The sequence below is a fragment of the Psittacula echo genome (assembly GCF_963264785.1).
Source record: "Psittacula echo genome assembly, chromosome: 9".
NCBI lineage: Eukaryota > Metazoa > Chordata > Aves > Psittaciformes > Psittacidae > Psittacula > Psittacula echo.
The window spans coordinates 5,761,962-5,782,870 of NC_137745.1; the positions used below are offsets into that span (position 1 = coordinate 5,761,962).

General features: G+C 49.5%; 1 protein-coding gene across 4 annotated transcripts in view; it reads right to left on the bottom strand.

Moving 5' to 3' along the window:
* Window positions 1–15,767: 15,767 nt before the first annotated feature.
* PHF2 (PHD finger protein 2) overlaps window positions 15,768–20,909 on the bottom strand; it is an 82,229-nt gene continuing 77,087 nt past the window's right edge. For 3 of the 4 annotated variants that reach the window (XM_080625370.1, XM_080625371.1, XM_080625369.1), the window contains 2 exons: window positions 19,606–19,867; window positions 15,768–17,138 (listed from right to left, as the gene is read on the bottom strand). In XM_080625370.1, the coding sequence (XP_080481496.1) occupies window positions 17,050–17,138; window positions 19,606–19,867 (351 nt within the window). In that variant the 3' untranslated portion in view covers window positions 15,768–17,049. The remainder of the gene's footprint in view (window positions 17,139–19,605; window positions 19,868–20,909) is intronic. The other variant, XM_080625372.1, reaches the window with a different exon arrangement.

Below are 20,909 nucleotides of genomic sequence, written 5' to 3' on the forward strand. Positions count from 1 at the left end.
CATCTACTATCTCATGGCAAAGTGCAATCACCTGGGTAGTCCTGGAGACCCAGGGTTTTCTAGCATGGAGCAGGTTCACTTGCTTCTGGAGTCACTTCAGCAATCCTGAGCTCCTGAGAAAATACCCAGTGGTGGTGTCTCTCCATACCTAAGCAGTGACTCAGGGTGCCAATGGAAGTAGCAGTTATCTACAGGTGAAGACATGTTCTTTTCCAGATCTATTATTCTTCCTTGCTTCCCTCCCTCCTTTCTTTTTTCCAGCAGATCCCCAAGTTGTGGAGTCTGTCTCCAGCTCAATACAAATTACCCACTATGTATTTGATTCTCCTTTTCTTAGCTGTCTCTAGACTCACTTTCATCCACTCCATGTACAGGGACACCCTGTAGGAGATGTACCACCACAGGGCTGACAGCTTGACCTCATCCATTCCACCCCAACCTGTGGCCAAGCGGTGTTTGAATGCCGAGTGCCTGCTTTACTTTGAACCTGAGCTGACCAGAAATATGTTTGTGTTCAAAACAGCCCTGCATCTCAAAGGGAGAAACATTTTTCATTTCATTTCACATCATTTCATTTTGGCTTCAGGTTTATAACTTTCAAACTCAATCAGAGAAAGCATTGCTGCTTCTTAAAACCAGACTTTTCTGATGACCTCCTTCCTCCAGTCATGGTCCTTGCCATGCTGGCAGGAGCTGATAAGGGCTGTTGCTGAGGACAAACGGGCTTAGAAAGTGCTTGCTCATGTGGTCTCTAGAGGAACCTCATGCTAATAGTTTATTTTTGTTTTTAACTTCTTGTTATTTATAAGGGTGCTTAGAAATAGGTCAGCTTGTCCAGGGACAGACAGTACCCGGTGCTATCTGCCCACCCGTGCTGCTGGTACTATCATATGTTGCACAGTGCAAAGGCTCTGGTGTTCAGGTGCTCAACTGGGGTCCCCTCAGTTTTGGCTCAAGGACCACGCTGCGCATGCCCCAGCCACTCTCCTGCTGCTATACCTCAAGGAGAGAGCAACTGAAGTGTGATTTCCTGTACAGCAATGCATGGAGCTCCTTCTTCCGCTAGGGTTTTAATGCAACTCTGCTTGCAGCACAGACACTCCTCTCATACCTGGATAGATGCAGAGCGCTATTGTGAGCAGGCATGAGCACCCACCCATGGACCCAGCATGAGGGCTGTGAATAACTGCCCACAGCAGTACCCACAGCCCTAGATCTTCTTCTTTCCCAACCTCCATCCCTGCAAAAGCACAGTCAGAGAGTGTCCCAGCCTTTCACGTCCCCCCAGAACCCCAAAATGAAGTGTCACATGCCAGGCTCAGGTTAGTCTTCCATGCTCTTAAAGCCCTGGGAGCATCATTCTGATGGTCAAAGCAAGCTGCTCAGCCTCTGCCGTGTTTGTCTGCAAGGAAATTGGATGTTTATGTTTATTCAAATTGATACTGATGGATTACACTTTTGTTCCATTTACCAGCTGTTTGGACCGTTTTATGCCACAAAAGGAGATTAAGATCCAAAGTACTGTAGGGTTGTGTTATGAATAACAGCCGTTTAATAGCAATAACAATGAATAACAATTTGAAGTACGGGGTTTAGCTATTATTATGTCTAAGATTAGTCTGGTTTTCACATATATAAATACATATACATATTCACATATACAATACATATAGAAAAGGAATATACCTAAGGGCAAAGCACTGTGTTTCCAGATAGCAGCCTTCCAATATCTGAAGGAGGCCTACAAGGATGCCTGAGAGGGACTCTTCATCGGGGACTGTAGCAATAGGATAAGGGGTGATGGGTTCAAACTGAAACAGGAGATTTAGGTTGGATATAAGGAAGTTCCCTGTGAGGGTGCTGAGGCGCTGGCACAGGGTGCCCAGAGAAGCTGTGGCTGCCCCATCCCTGGCAGTGTTCAAGGCCAGGTTGGACACAGGGGCTTGGAGCAACCTGCTCTAGTGGAAGGTGGCCCTGCCTGTGGCAGGGGTTGGAACTGGATGAGCTTTAAGGTCCCTTCCAACACAAACCAGTCTGGGATCTGTGCTAAGATCCCCTTACTATTCTAGGTTTCTCATTCTAGCCACTCATGGAAAATAATGTTTAAGAAGTTGTGAAATGTACCTTGTGAATCTCTAGGCAGACCTGAGCTCAGGAATCCCACTGTGGAGCTGTGCAGACGAGCTGCAGTCAAAACACACATGGGTCCATCAGCCACAAGCACATTTGCTCATAGCAAAACTAAGCACATTTTTCCTCTTAAATGCTGTGTCCTGCCTTTGGCAAGCTGCTTGTGTGTAGGCTGCTCTAAGAAACAGCAAACCTTTAACCAGCAGCAGTAGTGATGCTCCATTGGAATCACAGCACAGAGAACAAACAATGTCTGTCTCTGCCTAGCTCTCAGGGCTGTGTCAGGGACATGGGCTGCATCGCTGCTGGGAGATGCTGCTGGAGCTTCTGCTCAACTTGCTTGGACCTGGCACCTAAGCCAGCATCTGCCCTAGGAAAGGGACCTAGGCCGAGCTTTCCCTCACACAGCACACTGTGTCAATAGGGAAAGACACATGGATTTGAGGACTGCAGGCACAGAATGGTCCGTTTATTAATGTCTATGCAAATCTATACTGTGCATAGGATTAGTAGGACTTCCCAGGACAGATGTGTGTGAAGGACCTCCTCTGGGCAAGCAGTTATTGACCATTTAGGGCTGGAGTGGCGGCAGTTTTCAGGAAGAAATCTCCCTTGACGTCTGCATGAAAAATAATTGCTGCTGACAAGAAATAACTCTAATAGCGTCTGGTTCCTTGTCATTACTGACTAGGCAATTAAGGAGAGAATAGCTGAAAATACAGCTTTCAGTATGACTCACTCTTTTATTTCGTACAAATACTCTAAAAATTAGACCATAGAGAGAACAACTGAAACATAACTATTACCTTTTAAATGACTGGTTAAATCCAGAGGAAAAGATCCTGGGTTCTTATCCTGTCTGACAGGTGGCTTACTTCTGATCCCACCTCTTAATCTTTGAAGTCAACATTTTCTTTCAAACTCAGTTACTCTGTTTTAAAAGGAGACTGGGGCTGTGCAGGACAACATGTTATGAAGCACAAAGCTGGCAAATAAAATGCTTTTACGAGAACAAACTCCGGATCAATTTGTTGTCCTGGTGACACTGCAGGACATACCCATGGCAGAGGTTGGTGAGGCTGTGGTTGGGCAGGTTTGATTTATCTGCAGTATATAAAACTATGCACTGCAGTGGGCTGGCCGGCAGCATGGTGGCGAATGAAGATGATGGCTGGTGGGAATCTCCTGGAGAGCACTGTGCCCATCATGCAGAGCAAGGTCCTGGTGTTCTACTCCTTACACAGCCCCTCACCTGCCCATTCAGGATTGTGTTAATCATGTTCCTCCTCACACGCTCAGGGCAGCTCAGCCATCTGAAAGGGCTCTGTGTTTCGTGACCCTTCCCTTGTGCTGGTGGTGCACACCATTTCATGGCAATGTAGGAACATGTGGCCTCCACTTCGCAGGGTTACACAGCAATTAACAAGCCCCTGGGCTTCTTCGTCCTTGATGTGCAGTTATACTCAATCCCCAGCAGTCTCTTCACTCCTCTATTGTAGGAAAATGCTACTGCAAAGGAGCACAAGCTATGGAGGTACAACCAACCTACATACCCTTGCACGGGAGGTGCAGCAGCAGGAAAATGGTGGTGGTGGTGTGGTATCCACCTCCAGCAGTGGCTCTGATGGCAGTGATTGCAGTGCCACACTCTGCCCTTGCCAGGAAGCTCTTAGGCTCATAGTCAGTCCTCCAAAGCCCAAGGATATCCATTTGCAGGCACAGAAAGAGGCACATTAACAGTTCATGAGCCTTTTTGTCTCATACAAGGTAAGCATGAATCCAAAACCCAGAAGTTATACAGATTTATTTCTCCCCCTGCTCCTCATTTACCAAACCAAGATGATTGTTAAAACTCAGGAAAATATTTCATGAGGCTTTGGTTGGGTAGTGATTGAGCTGGTATTGCTCTTGAATAAAAATGACAGAAGAGGGAAGTCAGAAAGGCCTAGGAGGGGTACAGCTGGTTTGCCATCTAGTTTTGTGGATTACAGGTTATCCAACCTTGCCAAAGCAGAGGGGATGGGGGAGAATAACTGTGGCCTTTGTCAACAGTCATCTGGTTTTTAATGTTCCTTAATGTACTGCTGAGAGACTAGTGGAAGGTTTTGCAGTGAGTGCTGTACAGAACTGTAGTATCAATAGCAGTGCACAGTGAGTTCTTTTTGACAGCAAAATCTGTAGAAACAAAAGAGTCTGGTCTTTTTAACTCTGGGCACCAAATAATGAGGACTTTTGTTTTACTTGCTCATTTGCTTTTATTATAGGGGACTTGATATTCTGCATAACAAGGAATGTGCTCAGAGGAATGAGCCCTATTTTAAGATATTGAAGAATTATTTGGATAAGTATCATGCTTCCTCCTGTCTCGCTGGTCTCCTCCATAACTCAACAGCTTTGACCTGCCAAAAGAACTGACAGAAGCACCCTTCTTGTCAAACTTTGCAGTGTGCCAACACTCTCCATTCCCAGTAATTTCACTGTATGTAACAGAATCATTTATCTTTGATGACCTGAAAGCCTACACCTTCCTCACATACTCATTCTTACTCCAGAAACAGCCCAGCCTCACCTTGTGGTCCCATTCTGTGAAAATCCTTTTGTTTGCTTCTCCCAGGAAATCTTTGCTTCTCCCTTCTCTTCCCCACTTCCTTTTTCTTTCTTGCAAGCTCCCTTCTGCACATGGAGCAATGGTCCTGTGACAGTCACTGAGGTGGTTATGCCCCTCCCTTTGAAAGGTCTGGTTTGACATTCTCAACATGTTGGGCTCTTCATAATAGAAAGGGTAAGAATGACTTCTGTGGACTTTTTGTAAATGACGTATTGAAACAGGCAGCAGAAATTCTTTACACTGATGGTGGTAAAATGTTGGCAAAGTTTGCCTAGAGAGGTGGTGGATGCATCCACCTGGAATGTCTCCATCCATGGAGACACTCAAGGCCAGGCTGGATGTGCTTCTGGGCAAACTGATCTAGTTGGAGATGTCCCTGCTCATTGCAGGGGGTTGGACTGGATGAGCTTCGAAGGTCCCTTCCAACCCAAACTATTCTATGATTCTATTACATATGAGATCCCTCAATGTGAGATTTGTTTTATGTGCTTGCTTTGTATCTCTCCCCTCTCCTTATACATGGTAGAAGATTAGCCACCCAGGGTGATGGCACCAGACTCTTACAATGCATGTAGGTCTCCAGAGAGGTCTGGATATTGTGTGAAGGCCTGCAACCAGTAAGACCTTTTCTGTCACAAGGAGGAACTAAGTCAGTGTGAGTTGCTATAGGTGGCATTAGCACTGTGGCACCGGCTGGGTAACTCCTGAGATTCTCCCTGTTCTGTGGGGAGATGTATGGTGAGCTGAGCTGACCTCTGGAGAGCACGAAGATGATGGCTGGCAGCTTCCTTGATCCAAAGCCCATTGATGTTGATGGAAATCCTCAGCATGGTGAGCCTGGCAATGTAGTGTCAATAGTTCACAACACTGAGAGTCTGGAGACCACCTTGGCTTGACTGTAAAGGGTGACTGTGACTGATAGTGGATCTGCTCCTCTCATTTCTGTGGGTTTAGGCAGCTGGTGAGAGGGTACCACTGACACACAGCAATCATCAGAGATGTTCAATACAACCGTATCTCCAGGAGATGTATTTTATCACTTGGGTTCATATTTCGTGTTATGAAAGGTCAGTTTGGGGGCCTGACAATCTGCAGGCTCAGTAATTGTACTTCCTCTCCTTGTCATCTAAAGAGAGATGACAAAGGTCTCTTTTATCAGAACACTAAATGCAGAGACAGAACAGCTCTAAAGTGTGAAGGATGCTGAGGTTGCAACAAGAGGACACTTCCGTGGCTTATACTCACTGGAAGTACATTTGGAAAGTGCACAGTAACTGGTCAGGAGAACTCGTCATGTTGTGAGTGCTGCTACTGCTATGAAGGATGAGTGTTCATCCAGTGCGGCACCATCAGGAGATCTGCTCTGGCCAGTAACTACACAGGATCCTACTGCCTGCAGGTCTGTGTTATTCAACAGCTGAGATTTGTAGGAATCCAGCTAACCACATTGTTAGTCTACCTGAAACATACTCAGCAGGGCTCTGGAAGGAATAAATGTGCAAAGTGATAACCGGGAGCTCAGTGAAAATACATCTGCAATAGGAGGGAGGAAGCCATTGGACAACCCCAGGTTCCAATATAGGTTGGGGAACGACCTGTTAGAGAGTAGTGTAGGGGAGAGGGACCTGGGGGTCCTAGTGGATGGCAGGATGACCATGAGCCAACACTGTGCCCTTGTGGCCAAGAAGGCCAATGGCATCCTGGGGTGTATTAGAAGGGGGGTGGTCAGTAGGTCGAGAGAGGTCCTCCTTCCCCTCTACTCTGCCCTGGTGAGACCGCATCTGGAATATTGTGTCCAGTTCTGGGCCCCTCAGTTCAAGAAGGACAGGGAACTGCTGGAGAGAGTCCAGCGCAGGGCAACTAAGATGATTAAGGGAGTGGAGCATCTCCCTTATGAGGAAAGGCTGAGGGAGCTGGGTCTCTATAGTTTGGAGAAGAGGAGACTGCGGGGGGACCTTATTAGTGTATATAAATATATAAAGGGGGAGTGTCATGAGGATGGAGCCAGGCTCTTCTCAGTGGCAAACAATGATAGGACAAGGGGTAATGGGTACAAACTGGAACACAAGAGGTTCCACTTAAACTTGAGAAGAAACTTCTTCTCAGTGAGGGTGACAGAACATTGGAACAGGCTGCCCAGGGAGGTTATGGAGTCTCCTTCTCTGGAGGCATTCAAAACCCGCCTGGACACATTCCTGTGTGACCTTATCTAGGTGTTCCTGCTCTGGCAGGGGGATTGGACTAGATGATCTTTTGAGGTCCCTTCCAATCTCTAACATACTGTGATACTGTGTGATACTGTGATGAGGACTGAGTCATACTCATGAGATAAACCACCATGTAAACACGCCCCATCTGATGTTCCTTCCTCTCCATGTTCTACTGTACCCAGCTAAAACTCACTGACAACAAAGAGCAGAGTTTCTTAATTGAAGTTAATTGCTTTGTTTTCATTTCCTATTCAGTTTTAAGCATTGGACAAACTCTAGTATTAATATTTTCCTCTTTTTCATTATAGTCAATGTTTCTTTCTGTTCCTCGAGTTGTCTTTGTGACATTACACAGAAAATGGAGAATCACAACGTTCTCAGTGATTTACGCTTCTTTTTTCCACATTACAAATAGCTCAGAAGCTTATGAAAAGTTGGGACTCTTCAGGTCCTACATTACAAAGCAGGTTTACTTTCTTCTTGGGCACCTCCAGCTAGTGCAGACTTTGGACAGTGCTGGAAGCTGGTGGCCTGAGCAGCAACCAAAACCTTTCTGAAACAGCCCTGGATCAGGTAGAAGATTACGAGGAACGGCTGAGGGACCTCGGGGGTTCAGTCTGGAGAAGAGAAGGCTCAGGGGGGACCTGATCGCTCCCTACAACTGCCTGACAGGAGGATGGAGCCAGGAGGGGCTGGGCTCTGCTCCCAAGGAGCAAGGGATGGGGCAAGAGGAAACGGCCTCAAGCTGCACCAGGGCAGGTTTAGATGGAGCTGAGGAACAATTCCTTCCCCAAAGGGTGCTCAGGCATTGGAACAGGCTGTCCAGGGCAGGGCTGCAGTCATCATCCCTGCAAGTGTTCACACACCATGGAGACGAGGCCTCAGTGCCATGGGTTAGTGGTGGCCTTGGCAGTGCTGGGGAATGGTGGGACTTGATCTTAAAGGTCTTTTCCACCCTGGTTGATTCTATGACTCTACGGTTGCAGCTGGAGATTCAGAAAAGCATTAATGAGCCTCATGGATTAAATCTGCTGCATACTAAGAGGGGCAAAAAGTCAGTTTACAGTGGTTTCCAAATGGCTCTCTGATAGACAAGCTACAACGAAAGTGTCTGGCAGCATAACAGTGTCTTGGAGAAACTGAGGCGTGTAGCTAGAGAAAAAGAAAAGTTTCCTTTGTCTCAGGAGCAGAAAAGTCACCTAATGTGATGAAGGTTTAATCCCTGCAGATGGGCTGGAGCCACAAAATCTTTTTTCTCTTCTCACTAGCATCTGTCAAAAAGTTGTCATCGCTGCTTATGCCAAATGCCGGACAGGGAACAATTTGTGTAAAACCTGTTCAAGATAACAAGCTCCTTAATAGCTGTAAGCAGCCAAGGTACACTTAGCTATGACAGTTTTCTTTCAGAGGGCTGGGGAGCTGTTATCAGCTGTGACAGGGCAGAACGGGTGGAATGTGGGGAACAAAAGCCTCACACAAAGGGAGCACTTTAGGGTTGGAGCATGTCTGGCTTCCTAGAGGCCACACAGTGACAGGGCATACGCTGAGATTCTCTAATTAATAATCTCATTCTCAGAGCAAGTTTTAAGTTATCCCTTGAGAGAAGTTAAAGGTTTGCACATTTTGAGGCAAAGTAATGAGGCTGGTGAGATTGAATTAAGAAAGTATGTTGAAAGGAGCTGTTACAGTCTTTAACCTTGGGCAAGGGACATGTAAACTGTACAGTATTAGTGCACTTTTTTATTGTATAACTTGTTCTGTGTCCTATTTTATGGGCTGCTCCAATAAATTTATACATAAATGCTGCTGGGAAATGTTCACCCCTTCTTCCCTTTCTACCTCCTCTGGACTAGGGCATCTGATATTCCATATTCTGCAGAGGTGTTTGTTTTCCAAACCAACCCACCAAATATGTTTTATGACAGCAATAAAATAAAGTGGCTATGTGGCTGGAACTGCTGAGAACAGCTAAGAAAGCAAAAAAAAATGGCCAGTGGAGGAAAGTTTTTGCTGGCAGCAAGTGCAAGGAGTCTAGATAAAGCAGGCTGGTGGGTCATCCAGCCTTCACAGCGAAGGTCTGTGTGATACATGGATGTAGGGACAGACTTGGTGCATTGGGCACTGCAACAACAGGATCACATCAGTCATTATCAGCAAGATTATAACCACCTAAGCAGCTACAGGGTGAAACTGTGTCAGTCATCACAGAGTCATAGAACGGTTTGTGTTGGAAAGGACCTTTAGATCATCCAGTTCCAACCCCCTGCTATGGGCAGGGACACCTTCCACTAGAGCAGCTTGCTCCAAGCCCCTGTGTCCAACCTGGCCTTGAACACTGCCAGGGATGGGGCAGCCACAGCTTCCTCGCGAAACCTGTGCCAGGGCCTCAGAACCATCACAGGGAAGAACTTCCTTTTACCCAACCTAAATCTCTCCTGTTTAAGTTTGAACCCATTCCCCCTTGTCATGGCCTCATCTTTAGGGTTCTCTATCCAAGGGAATGGGAAATAGAAAGGTGGCTTACTGGCAAGAGAGGCAGAAGTGAGTTCTCTGAACTTCCACATAAGATGGTTACAGCAGTGTGTCAAAGCTGAGCAGCTTCATCCAGCATTGTCTATTTGTCTCCACCACAGGTTATTGTTAGGCAGCAGTCTCTTAATCCAGCTGTAATTCCTCAGGATACAGTTTGCCTGAGAGAGCAAAGTAATTACAGATCTCAGACTTGTAAACTAGAGGTACAGTAAGAAAAAGTGTTGAGTGGTTTACCTATAAGCTTATCAGGTGCAGTTTGAAGAAAGCCCTCCCTGGCTGCGCACGGCAAGAAAGAGGCACTTAATCCATCTAACAGCTCTCATGACATTGATACACCAGCTCTTTCACTGCTGTGTTAAGGACCTCTTGAGTGTTCTGCTCATGTGTCACTGGATGCCATTATCCTAGGGTGTTACAGCCACCAGCACATAATGGGGAAACCAGTTAAATTATTACTGTGCATTCACGATGGCAATGCCTGGACCCTTTAGAGATTCTGCTGAGCAAGAAGCCATGCTTATGTTATTTACCCAGTCTATCACAGTGATGCACCTCACCTGCATGAAGTGCTTCACTGTCCCATGTGGTGTAGCGCTGCACCTTCTCCTTTGAGAAGTTCTTGCAGATGTTCCTACACAATAGCATCTTGTTTGTTCAACTCACTAGCAAGTGAGGGGGAGTATTGATCTGTCTGGGGCTGGAGGTACATCATGGTGTGACAAAATAAAGAGAAAGGGTAAAAAAGAGAGGGAGGGAAGGGATTTTTGGGGTCTGGAACTTCTTGGTAGGTCTGTGAGTAGCACCACATTAAAGAGGGGTCCAGCTCTGGGAAAGGGCCATTTGTTTCACAACACAAATGCTCCCTGAGATAGGTGTTCTCTGTAGTGCAAAGTGGACCAAGAATGAAGATGTGTGGGAGAGTCTACACCAATGGCCTCATGCTAGAAGTCCTGCAGCTGTGTTGAAGAAACCAACACCCAGACTTTGTACAACCTTCCTGACTGACCCATGAACAGGCTCTGCACAGCCGCATGGTGCTCACAGACCTCTGTGGCACAACAGTCTTTATGAAGTGATGGCAGGTTTTGTGTGACTATGAAGCAATATCTGCAGAAGAGCTGTGGTCTCAGAAGGGGTCTGGCCCATGATGCCCACTGCCTTCTCCCAGCTAATGGCCAAGAAGAAGTGATGAACACCATCATGGTACGGGCATAAGGCTCGTGTTCAGGCCAGTGTGAGGAGCTGAAGATGCCCTGGTGACCTCAGGAAGAAAGGGTGCATCATGTTTTCCTTGGGCTGCCAAAGAAAGCTTTTTAAAGAGTTAATGAAGGAATAGTGTAAACACAAAGCCTTTTAAGATGTGTCTCCTTGTCACTTAAGTGAGTGCTAAGTATTAATTTGATAAGAGTTGAAGGTGAGAGGAAGACTCACAGGTCTGCAAATGCCTGCCCATGTGCCACAGGGTGAGCCAAGGAGCGAGCCAAGCCCTGCCTGGCAGCTATAGGCTGTTATGTGCCTTTCTCCAAGAAGTGTGTCATGGAGCTAAATGTTTAGTAAATACAGTTAGCTGGGGGAAAGAGGTATGTGAAGTTTGACAGAAGAGTGGCCTGAAAATGGGCCTCAAAGTGCGTCTTCCCAGCAGACTGGAAACAGAAGGAAATCTAATTAATTATAATTATTACACTTTTAGGAGAAGAGGAGAAGCAGACTTGCTCTCATGATATACAGAGAACAACTTCAGAACTGTTTACACAAATGCTGTGAATTCTGCAGGGTGGGTACTACAAATCCATGTCAGATGTTAATGGAACGAACAGTGTCTGCAGTGCAGGATGGCACCGGGCCACTGCTGTAAGTAACAAACCCGCTCGCTGCAGTGCAGGCAGCGTCTGCCCCCACTAGAGATGAAAGATGAACGCAGGGTCTGTGAGACTAACGTAGGACTGTGCCAAATGTCCAGTTTTGAATGATTCTTGTCAGTTTAAAGACAGTAGAAACCCTTTAGACCTCATAGCAGCCCTCCAGTATCTGAAGAGGGCCTATAAGGATGCTGGGGAGGGACTCTTCATCAGGGACTGTAGTGACAGGACAAGGGGTAACGGTTTAAAACTTACACAGGGGAAGTTTAGATTGGATATAAGGAAGAAGTTCTTCACTATGAGGGTGATGAGGCACTGGAATGGGTTGCCCAAGGAAGCTGTGAATGCTCCATCCCTGGTGGTGTTCAAGGCCAGGTTGGACAGAGCCTTGGGTGGCATGGTTTAGTGCGAGGCGTCCCTGCCCATGGCAGGGGGGTAGGAACTGCATGATCTTAAGCTCCGTCCCAACCCCAACTATTCTATGATTCTATAAATGTTGTTAGTAATCATTCACCAGGAGAAGCCAACAGCTTTTTGCATAGATGTTTACAGAAAACACCTCACTAGCAATGGGATCCTTTGTATGCTGAGCATTAGATTTATGAATTTCCAGTTGCCAGCCACTGTAAAAGTAAAATGTAAGGTGTACTCACTGTCCCTCCTGCAGGGAGCTCCACATTGGCAAAAACAGGAATTGCCACTTATCTCACCTGAGTCAGCGGAAGTGCCCAATGCAGGACACTTTGACCATACTGATATAGCCAAAGGTGTTAGATGTCCTCAGCCAGCTTAACAGCAGTAAATGTGGAACACTCTGTGGCCTTTTCAAACACCTGTGGGGCATGTGAAGCATACCCATGCTGCGTGTGGAGCTGGGCAGGCAGAAGGAAGGCAGCAGGATCTCCGCACAGCAATGGTTTGGGGCCAAGCAGAGTAGCCAGGCAGAGGGGGCTAGTAGAGTCCAGGGGCTGCTAAAGGTATCTCACGCTGACTGCGTTGTACAGGCTGTATTCAGTTGTGCTTCCTCTGAGCCCTGCTGCAGAGCTCTCCTGAGGAGCTGGAGAGAGATCACACCTGTGCCAGACATCCTTTGTCTCTGCTGTCAGCATGAGGCTGCTGGGTTGATGGGACACATCAAGGCAGTCAGAGAGTAAGTTGGGCTGACCCCCATTTCCCGCTCTGTTCTCTGGTTTTTATATGACATTGTGTAGGATAAGGACTTGTCCTGCAGACCCTCCAGAGTTGTCCAAGAAGGGCTGGAGGAGCTGCCTGGACAGGGTCAGCAGCCTGTCTAGAGAGACAAAGACACTCATACTTCTACCAGCCATGTTAGTGAATGCCAGGATTATGCTCCACATCCCATCAGGTGGAGCATTAGAATATGACTGAAAGATACAGACTATCTGGGAGCACAGAGGAAGGGCAAAAACCATACAGGCAAAGGAAGCAATAACAATTCAGGAAACAGGCAAGAGCCTGGACAGAATCGCAGACTGAGGAATGACTCGTAACAAGCCCCTACATGTTCTTCCTAGGAATAAGTCTCAAAAAGCCAAGATAAACCAGGAAAAAATGGCAATAAGCTCCTAGCAAGCCAGGAGGCCAGCAAAGCAGTCCCTTCTGCAATGGAAATACCCAAGAAACAGCATCTGCATCAAACCCCGCTACTGGCTGTAAGGAAAGGTAAGAAATGCTTCAGAAAGTGTAATGACACTGTTCAAACTTCTGATGGCCACACTGCATGCACTGGAAACCACGCTGTCCTCCACTTAAAGCTGCTCATCTTGCTGCTATTTGGAGGTGTCGCAGGCACCCCAGGCCAGCAGGAACGACAGGCTGACCAGTGTTCATCAGCAGCAATGCACAGGGGCTGTACTGCCTATGGACAGCCCTGAGCCTGTGTTGCTGGAAAAGCCTCTGTGTGTGTGAACAAGGCCAGCCAGAGTTGTTGGTTAAGATGGAGCATCTGGGCTGTCCTCATCATGTTTTCTAAAGGTGTCAAAAAGGGACTGTGCAAAAGCCAGGATCCTCCCGGGTGAACCCACGTATGTAGGCAGGCAGGTCTTGCTCTGCATCGCCCCATGCCAGCCACTACTCCTGCCCCTACATGCCACTTCTGCTGTCCTCCCTGCTGCTTGAACTGATACCTCGTGTGACAGGATGAGAGCTGCAGCTCCGTGTTGGTTTGCCATAGCATGGTTTCCTCCGGGCTGCAGCAGCTACACTCTGTCATTGCTTTTTTGTGAGTGCTTTCTGCACACGCTGAAACAGAGCCTTGCAGTGACCTCCTCGGAGCGCTGGTACACCGGAATGAGCCACAGGGCATTCTGAGCTGCTGCAATAAGCCCGGTTAACAAAGGCCGTAGGTGTCACCCAGCCTTAGGAGGTGCTAGGCGTTTTATTACAACAGGTCCTGCTTTTTGGGCTGTGGCTGTTTCTGAACTGGGAACTCCCCCAGCTGGTGAACGTTTGCTATTACCATCAGCCACCTCCCCTCGGGTCCAAAATGTCTCTCTGAGGACATATTGCAAGATCAACCCCAAAAACTCACCAGCATCCAGAGATGTCCGGTCAGTCAGAGCGATGGTGTCTGTGGGATGATGTGCTGATGTAGCGTACCAAAGCAAGCGGTGCAGTAGCATAACTGTCTTGTCTGGTGTTTGGGAAAAGCAACAAGGTCAGCATGTGTCCACAGATGTCATACGCTTGGTGTGGTTTGTCCATCTCATGAAGTCTGAGCACTGAGGGATGCTGGATGGGAATGTGAGAAAATCCAAACCCCAGCAGCTGCAGGCACAGCAGTTTCTCCATCAGTGCTCAATCCCTCAATCCATGAGGGACCATCACACTCAAACTGCTTTGAAGTGTGACTTCAAGAGAACATAGCTACAAAACCCCCCCATGCCACACATTACAGGCCACCTACATATTCTTTTGGGCTTTGCACCTGAAAGAATCCATAACAGATCACTGACCACTCTCCACGGAGCCAAAACTCCTTCCGAACAGGAAAATGAAACAGCTTATTTTTTGGCTCTGCGTGAGCTTCTTACAAGGTCAGTGAGCCAGTGCAAGATGCTTGGTGGGAACACAAGGGCAGGAATCGGAAGGCAAAGGTGTGGGATGCAGGCAGGTCACATCCCTGCCTGCAGTGGTTTCCCCACTCTAGCAGGGAACTCACGGGTAGGAACTAGATGTGCCTGCAGCTCACTCTATCCAAGCTTTACCATTTTGGCTTGGGACTTTGTAAGGAGCTATTGGCCAACATCTGACCAAGTTCTGTGCTGGACGGCAGAGAGGATCAAACTGATTGTACTGTGCTGATACATCCACCTGGGGCCTGGTACCCTGTTCCCCACAGAAACATTCCCTGGGCTCCAGTATACACTTGTCATGCTGTCCTTGGCCAAAAGCTTACCCTTGGCTTAAAGTAACTTCTCAGCATTCCTTCAGACTCCTCAATCCAAACGGGTTGCCAGACCATTCCCCTGAGGAACACTCTTCATCCCTTGACCACATCTCACCACAGGGTGCCTGCTTGGAAAGCTGACATTTAACTGGAATAAGTTCTGCAATGCCTCGTACAGCACATAATAAAAGGCAACCACCCCTCCTGCATACACGTAACCTTTGTGCTTGCCTGCAGTGCATCAGAGATCTAGAAACCAGTGTGGATATTTAAGAGGCAGAGGCACCCAAGAAGGCAGCAATCACTTGACAACACACTCGACCTTTGGTCCTTAAAGAATTCCTTACAGTGAAGCTTCATCCAAAGGCAACCTGTTTGAAGAGATGTGGTCAGTGAAAAGTTCTGTATTATCCCATTGTGTCATTGCCACCAACATGACTCAGGTTTGAGGCCACATCACGCATACCTTTAGGCAGAGGACTCTACCAGGCTAACCCTGAGCCTGCTGGGGCTGTCAGCAGGGGTAATGGGTGACTCTCTGCAGGCATAATTGGCTCATGCCTCTTCCAGTATGATGTGGCCAAGAGCCAGGTAGCAGCCTAGGTGTGGGAGATGTGAATGGCTTTGTATTAGGAAAGAGAACTGCAGGAGCAGCAGCAGATGCACACATCTGTGTCCCTCTTGTGATTTACAAGAAGCATTTGGAAAACAGCCCCAGGGACAGGAGGGTCAGTCAGGAGAAATGATTCGAAGTAGATATGAGTGAAAGGTGAGGTATCTGATGTGTCAGTGGGTGAAAAAAAGGGGAAAGGTACCTGGTGACCTCCGAAGTGGAGAAAGGAAGCAGAGGGAAATGTGTGTGTATGCTTGTGAAAGGGAGGTGGATGGTAAGAGCAGTGCTTGGCGGTGGGCAGACGTGTCGGGGTGGCCCATGAGGTCCTACCAGGACACTCGAGGCCATGCCAAATCAGCCAGGGTTTCCTGTGGTGCTACAGCAAGCAGAGGACTCGGGACAGGTTTTGGGTGGCAGACAGGGCTCAGCATCCCGAGATGTGCCTGCAAAGAGGCAGCAGAGCCCCCCACCTGCCTGCTCCTGTGGAGGGAGCGGCCAAGCAGCGCAGGCTGCTATGGGGGCTGCCTGCCCACCCTGCCCACCCCAGGGACCCGGCTGCCTCTCTCCCAGCCACGCACTGCCCGTCGCCCACCCCACAAAAAGGCCAGGCCCAGGCGGTTGTGTACAAAACCTGAAATAGTTTACTTTGCTTTTTTCCCCTTTTTTTTTTTTCCTCTTTTTTTTTAAACTTTGCTCTAGGCTTACTTGAAGATTTTGTGAACTCGATACAAGAGCATTTGATATGAATCGGTAAATAAAACACCGTCATAGATAGATAGCCACGATAAACTTTGTTAGAAATGTACATGTCGCGAAAAAATAATAATACTAATAATAATAATCATAATAAAAAAAGCCGGCGCGACGCCCATGCCGGCGCGGGCCTCACCTCGCCTCCCGCGGGGGGCGCTGGTTCCGCGGGCGCCGCGCCCCGGTAATGTGTGTATATAAACAAAGCCCATAAGAAATGTACAAATATAAAAAGCTACAAACATTAATAAATTACATCGTCACAAAACACGGAAACACTCCACAAGGTGCTAGTAAAATAACTTCGTCTCCCTCCTCGTACAAGAAGTTACGCAAAGAGCTGGTACCGGCGGGCGGCGCCCCGGAGGGACTTTCCCCTTGTAAAAAACCGGCGGCGGTTATTCCAAAAGCTATGTACAAGCTACATTCTAGGAAAAGGGAGCCTCGGGAAGCGCAGCTGCACAGGGCGACGGAGGGGGTGCCTGAGAAACGCGCCCAACGCCTCAGCACAATGGCCGCTATAGCACAACGCCTCAGCACAACGGCCGCCATAGCACAAAGCCTCAGCACGAGGCCTCGGCCCAACTCCGGCCCCCGCCAGCCCCACGGCCCCGACGCGGCCCCGCAGCCCGGCCCGCTGCGCCCGCCCGCCGGGAGGGAAGGGGGGCGGCTTGGCGCGGCGCCTTAGCACCTCCCCCCGGCTCCGCCTGAGGGCCGGGCCCGGGGCCGGGGCCGGCGCCGGCGCTGGGCCGGGCCCGCCCGCTCTCCGCGGCAGGTTAGTATTAACTTTGCGGCTAGTCAGTCTCAGCGCTCTGAGAAAGGACATCTATATTAAAAAATATTTATAGCAGGATTCTGTACAGTCCGACCGCTGAAAGTTAACGGGGTGGTGGTGATGGTGGCCGAGAGCCCGGCGGCGGCTGCCCGCGGCCCCGCCGCTAGAGCAGCAGCTTCCCGTTCCGGTGGATCTTCAGGATCTTGCCGAGCCGCTGCTTGGCCGTGGCCATCCCCTTCTTCGTGCGCTTCCCTGGAAGGAGAGTGGGGCAGCAGCGTGAGGGCCCGCCCCGCACCGCCGCCCGCAACCGCTCCGCAACCAGCCCTGCCCGGCGCCGCCGGGGAGCCACCGTCCCTCCGCCATCGGCCAGCGCACCGCGGCGGGGCACGGACCTGGAGGCGGAGTCCCCCTGCGCGGGGTGGGGGCTCAGCTCATTCCTTCCAGCTGCAGCCCTGAGCCCTGTTGCGGCCCAGCACCCGGCCCAGCTCCCTGCTCATGGGTGACCTGTTTGCCCACAGGGTGACGGTCGGAGCCCAGCCATGCCAGCACCGTCCCGCTCTGCAGGGCTGCATACACACAACAAGGGCACCCTCAGCTCCTCACACCTAGCAGGCCATTACAGTACCCCCCAGGGATCTCTGAGCACCTCTATGGGAAATCTGTAGTCCAGGAATGCTGAGCTCGTGGGTCACCATGAGTCCTGCGCCAAGCACTGCCCTGAGCATGTCTGGTCCCTTGACCACTGCACTGAGACCAACCCACATACCATCGCAGCTCCACATTTCTATTTGCCCTTTCTTCCTCCAGTACTACTGAGACCACCTATGTCCACCCTGCCAGAAGGACACGGAAAAGACACACACACAGACAGGCACGGGCACACACACACTTACTTCCTACAGATTCAGGCTAGCACCAAGGCACTACAATACACCCAAAGCGGACAGTGTTCCTGTCCTCATGCTCATAAGCGGACATCACCACCACGAGCCCAGGCCCTTGCTCACAAGCTGTGTGCTTCAGTGAGGTCTGTGCTCCTTGTGTGCTGGTCCTGGGCAGCTGCTGCAGCTCCTCTCTGCTCACCAGCTGCAACCTTAGGGACAGAAGCTTCCCCGGTCACCAATGCACCCAGGACTGCTGGGCACACACAAACCCATACAGCCTGTTCTCTTCCCACCATGCTGCCATTGGCGCACCTGTGTGCGACACCTACAGGCACTCAGCTCCTCTCTGCTTCCCCATCTGCATTAAGTGCCCCAGCCTTGAAGACCATGACCGTGCGGGTGACACCTTCCATGGGAAGTTTCCTCTTTTCTCATCCTTTTGCCTCACTCGTTAAAACTGACAGACCTTCCCTGAGGAGGCCTTAGAGCCCCCTAATTCCTGCTTCATCCCACCAACTCCTTCCATAGTTCCTTCACTCCTAGTGATGCCCAATCTGGGGCGATCCCAGACTTGGGACTCTCCTGTGCTCCATGCAGAGAGACACCCTGAAGTCCCCTTGGTTCCCCCAGCTGTCCCAAGACTCTGCACAGGAGGCTCTGAAAGTGCTCTGCTCCCTGCAACATCAGCCACTTGCTTTCTTGGCACATGGCTCTTTCCCTCCTTTGAGGACTGAGCTATACCATGGGCAAGGTGTGATCAGGCTCCCTTCACGATGCCCTGACTCACCAACCAGACTGGGGTTTGGCTTCATTCAGCCCTCCTTTTCCCATCACATCTTCCACTGGCTTGGACCTGTTAGACTAATGCCACCATTTCACCACAAAGACATAATTCCAGGCAAATATGTTCATTCCACTCTGGTTCTGCAGACAGCCACAGGTATTACCAGCTCCTGGCAGGACCCTAGCACCTACCATGGGCAATGTACATCCTGTATGGCCTGTTCCAGCTGCTCTGGTGTTCTACAGTTTGTCAGGACACTGCTCTACTTCTGATGTGCCCCACTCAAACAGAGGGGAACACAGGAAACATCTGCCACATCGCCTGGCTCACATCAGGGACTCCCCAGTAGAATCACACCCTTAATCTTCACACTACGCAGTGCCTGTCCCACACCTGTCTCTGTCACGCTCGCTGAGCAAAGTTCAGGCAGAGAATAGGAGGTCCTAGCCCAGACTCCAGCACAGCCTCAGCTTTGTAACAGTTTCCCTACAGCAGACAAGCAGCGACCTCTTCCTCTCTCTTGGCTTTGGTTGTGCAGCTGTGTTACTCCCAGGGTTTGGTATTCCTCTGCTCCCTTGTGGCAACTCTCAAGACAAGTTTGCAGATGTGCACTGCTCTACATGTGCTGGGAGGATGTCCTCACAGGTTCTGGTGTACAACCACCACCCAACCACAGCAGAGCCTGACCTAGCCCTGGCAGAACAGCCTTCATGGATGTATCTTCCCCTGGACAAGCTTCGCCAGACAGGCTGGACTGCGATGTGACCATTGCAGGTGTCCTCAGGAGCCTCAGGGCATGCTCAGGAGTACTTCCTAGCACGGGATGCCTCACACCCTGCAACAAACAGCCCAGAAGCAAACACATATTTGGGCCCACAATGCCAGGACAGCCAAAGCCACGGGCCCTATCTCTGACCAGATCTGACCTACTGAAGCACTTGTACATACCCATGGCAGATACAACATGTGAGGTCCCTGCAAAAGGCATGGATTACACAACCAATTCACCCTTCCCCATTCCTACACGATAACTCCAGGCGTTTCCTGGTACCTTTGGTGGAGGCATTGTTCTGCGAGGATGATGAGGGTCTCCTCTGTGTGAGGAAAACACCGGGTGCCATCGGCTGCGATCCCCTGTTAGGTTGGGCGACCCCAAAGGTGCTGGCCCCTGCGGTGTACTCGTGATCTGTGAGGCTGCTGGCATGTGACTCCAGCTTCAGCTCTGGCGAGCTGCCTTCCTGAGCCGGTTTGTTCACGTTGTTGGCTGACAGCTTCTTTTTGGTATTTTTTTTCTTCTTGCCTTTTTGTTCCTCCTTTAAAATGACAAACATGAAGCTCAGATTAATCCCCAGAAGACCTTTAGCTACGGCAAGGGCCGGCGGCGTTGCTTAAGGTCCTGATACAACGAAAACCCATGAAGCTTGCCATGTACAAACTGCTCAGGGGCTGTTCCAACACCGTCTCGCTCACAGGTCTCTCTGCTGCAGGCAAACATTTGCCTTTATTGTCTTTCTTGACCTACGTGTGTGCTTTGTGCAGAGCCTCCTTGTTTGTCAACTCTGCACACACTGTAGCGAGCGGGAGCCAGCCAGGACCAAAACGACCCTGCCCCGGGAGAGCAGCGGGGTTTTGCATGGACAAATCTTTCGATGTTCCACAAAAACTGTCACCTCCTATCTTCAGGTATCTTCATACATTTTCATAACAGCACGGAGGACATTAAACATCCCACTGATTCCCAGACTCTGCTTCCTGCTAGGACATACATGTTATTTCCACCTGTAACTGCACTTATACATACATACCATGAGAACAGTGCTCTGCCACCATGTTGTTTCCCTTGCCTACTTTCAGTCCACTCCTTTATGAAACCCTGCTGCCATTCTTAAGAGCTCCTCTACTCAGCAGTACACACCACAGAAGCCCAACACCATCAAAACCTGCATCTCCAGCAGCTTGCCAAAGCGTCTCACCAGCCTTGCTCCAGCAGACCTGGTCACCTTCCTGCCTCATTTGTGGGGCCTGTGTGCATTGGGCACTTAGCATCTGAACTCTTCAGAGACCGGACACTCAGCAACACTCAAGAGTTCCTCAGTCGTTGCTAAACTGACCCACAGTTACCCACAGTTCACCAAGTCTTTGGAAGTTAATCCTTATGCTTCTCAGCAGCCAATTTCCACAGACAAGGCAATCACACCAGTCACACCAGATACACATCAATGTGCTGTTCATGCATGCTTCTTTCAGGCAGCCTCCTTCTGTCTTAGCCTGGTAGCTACGCTCGCTCATCCTTCTCTACACTTCCAACACGTCGCCTACTCTGAGCTGCAGCATTGTCATGTTGTGACATTGTTG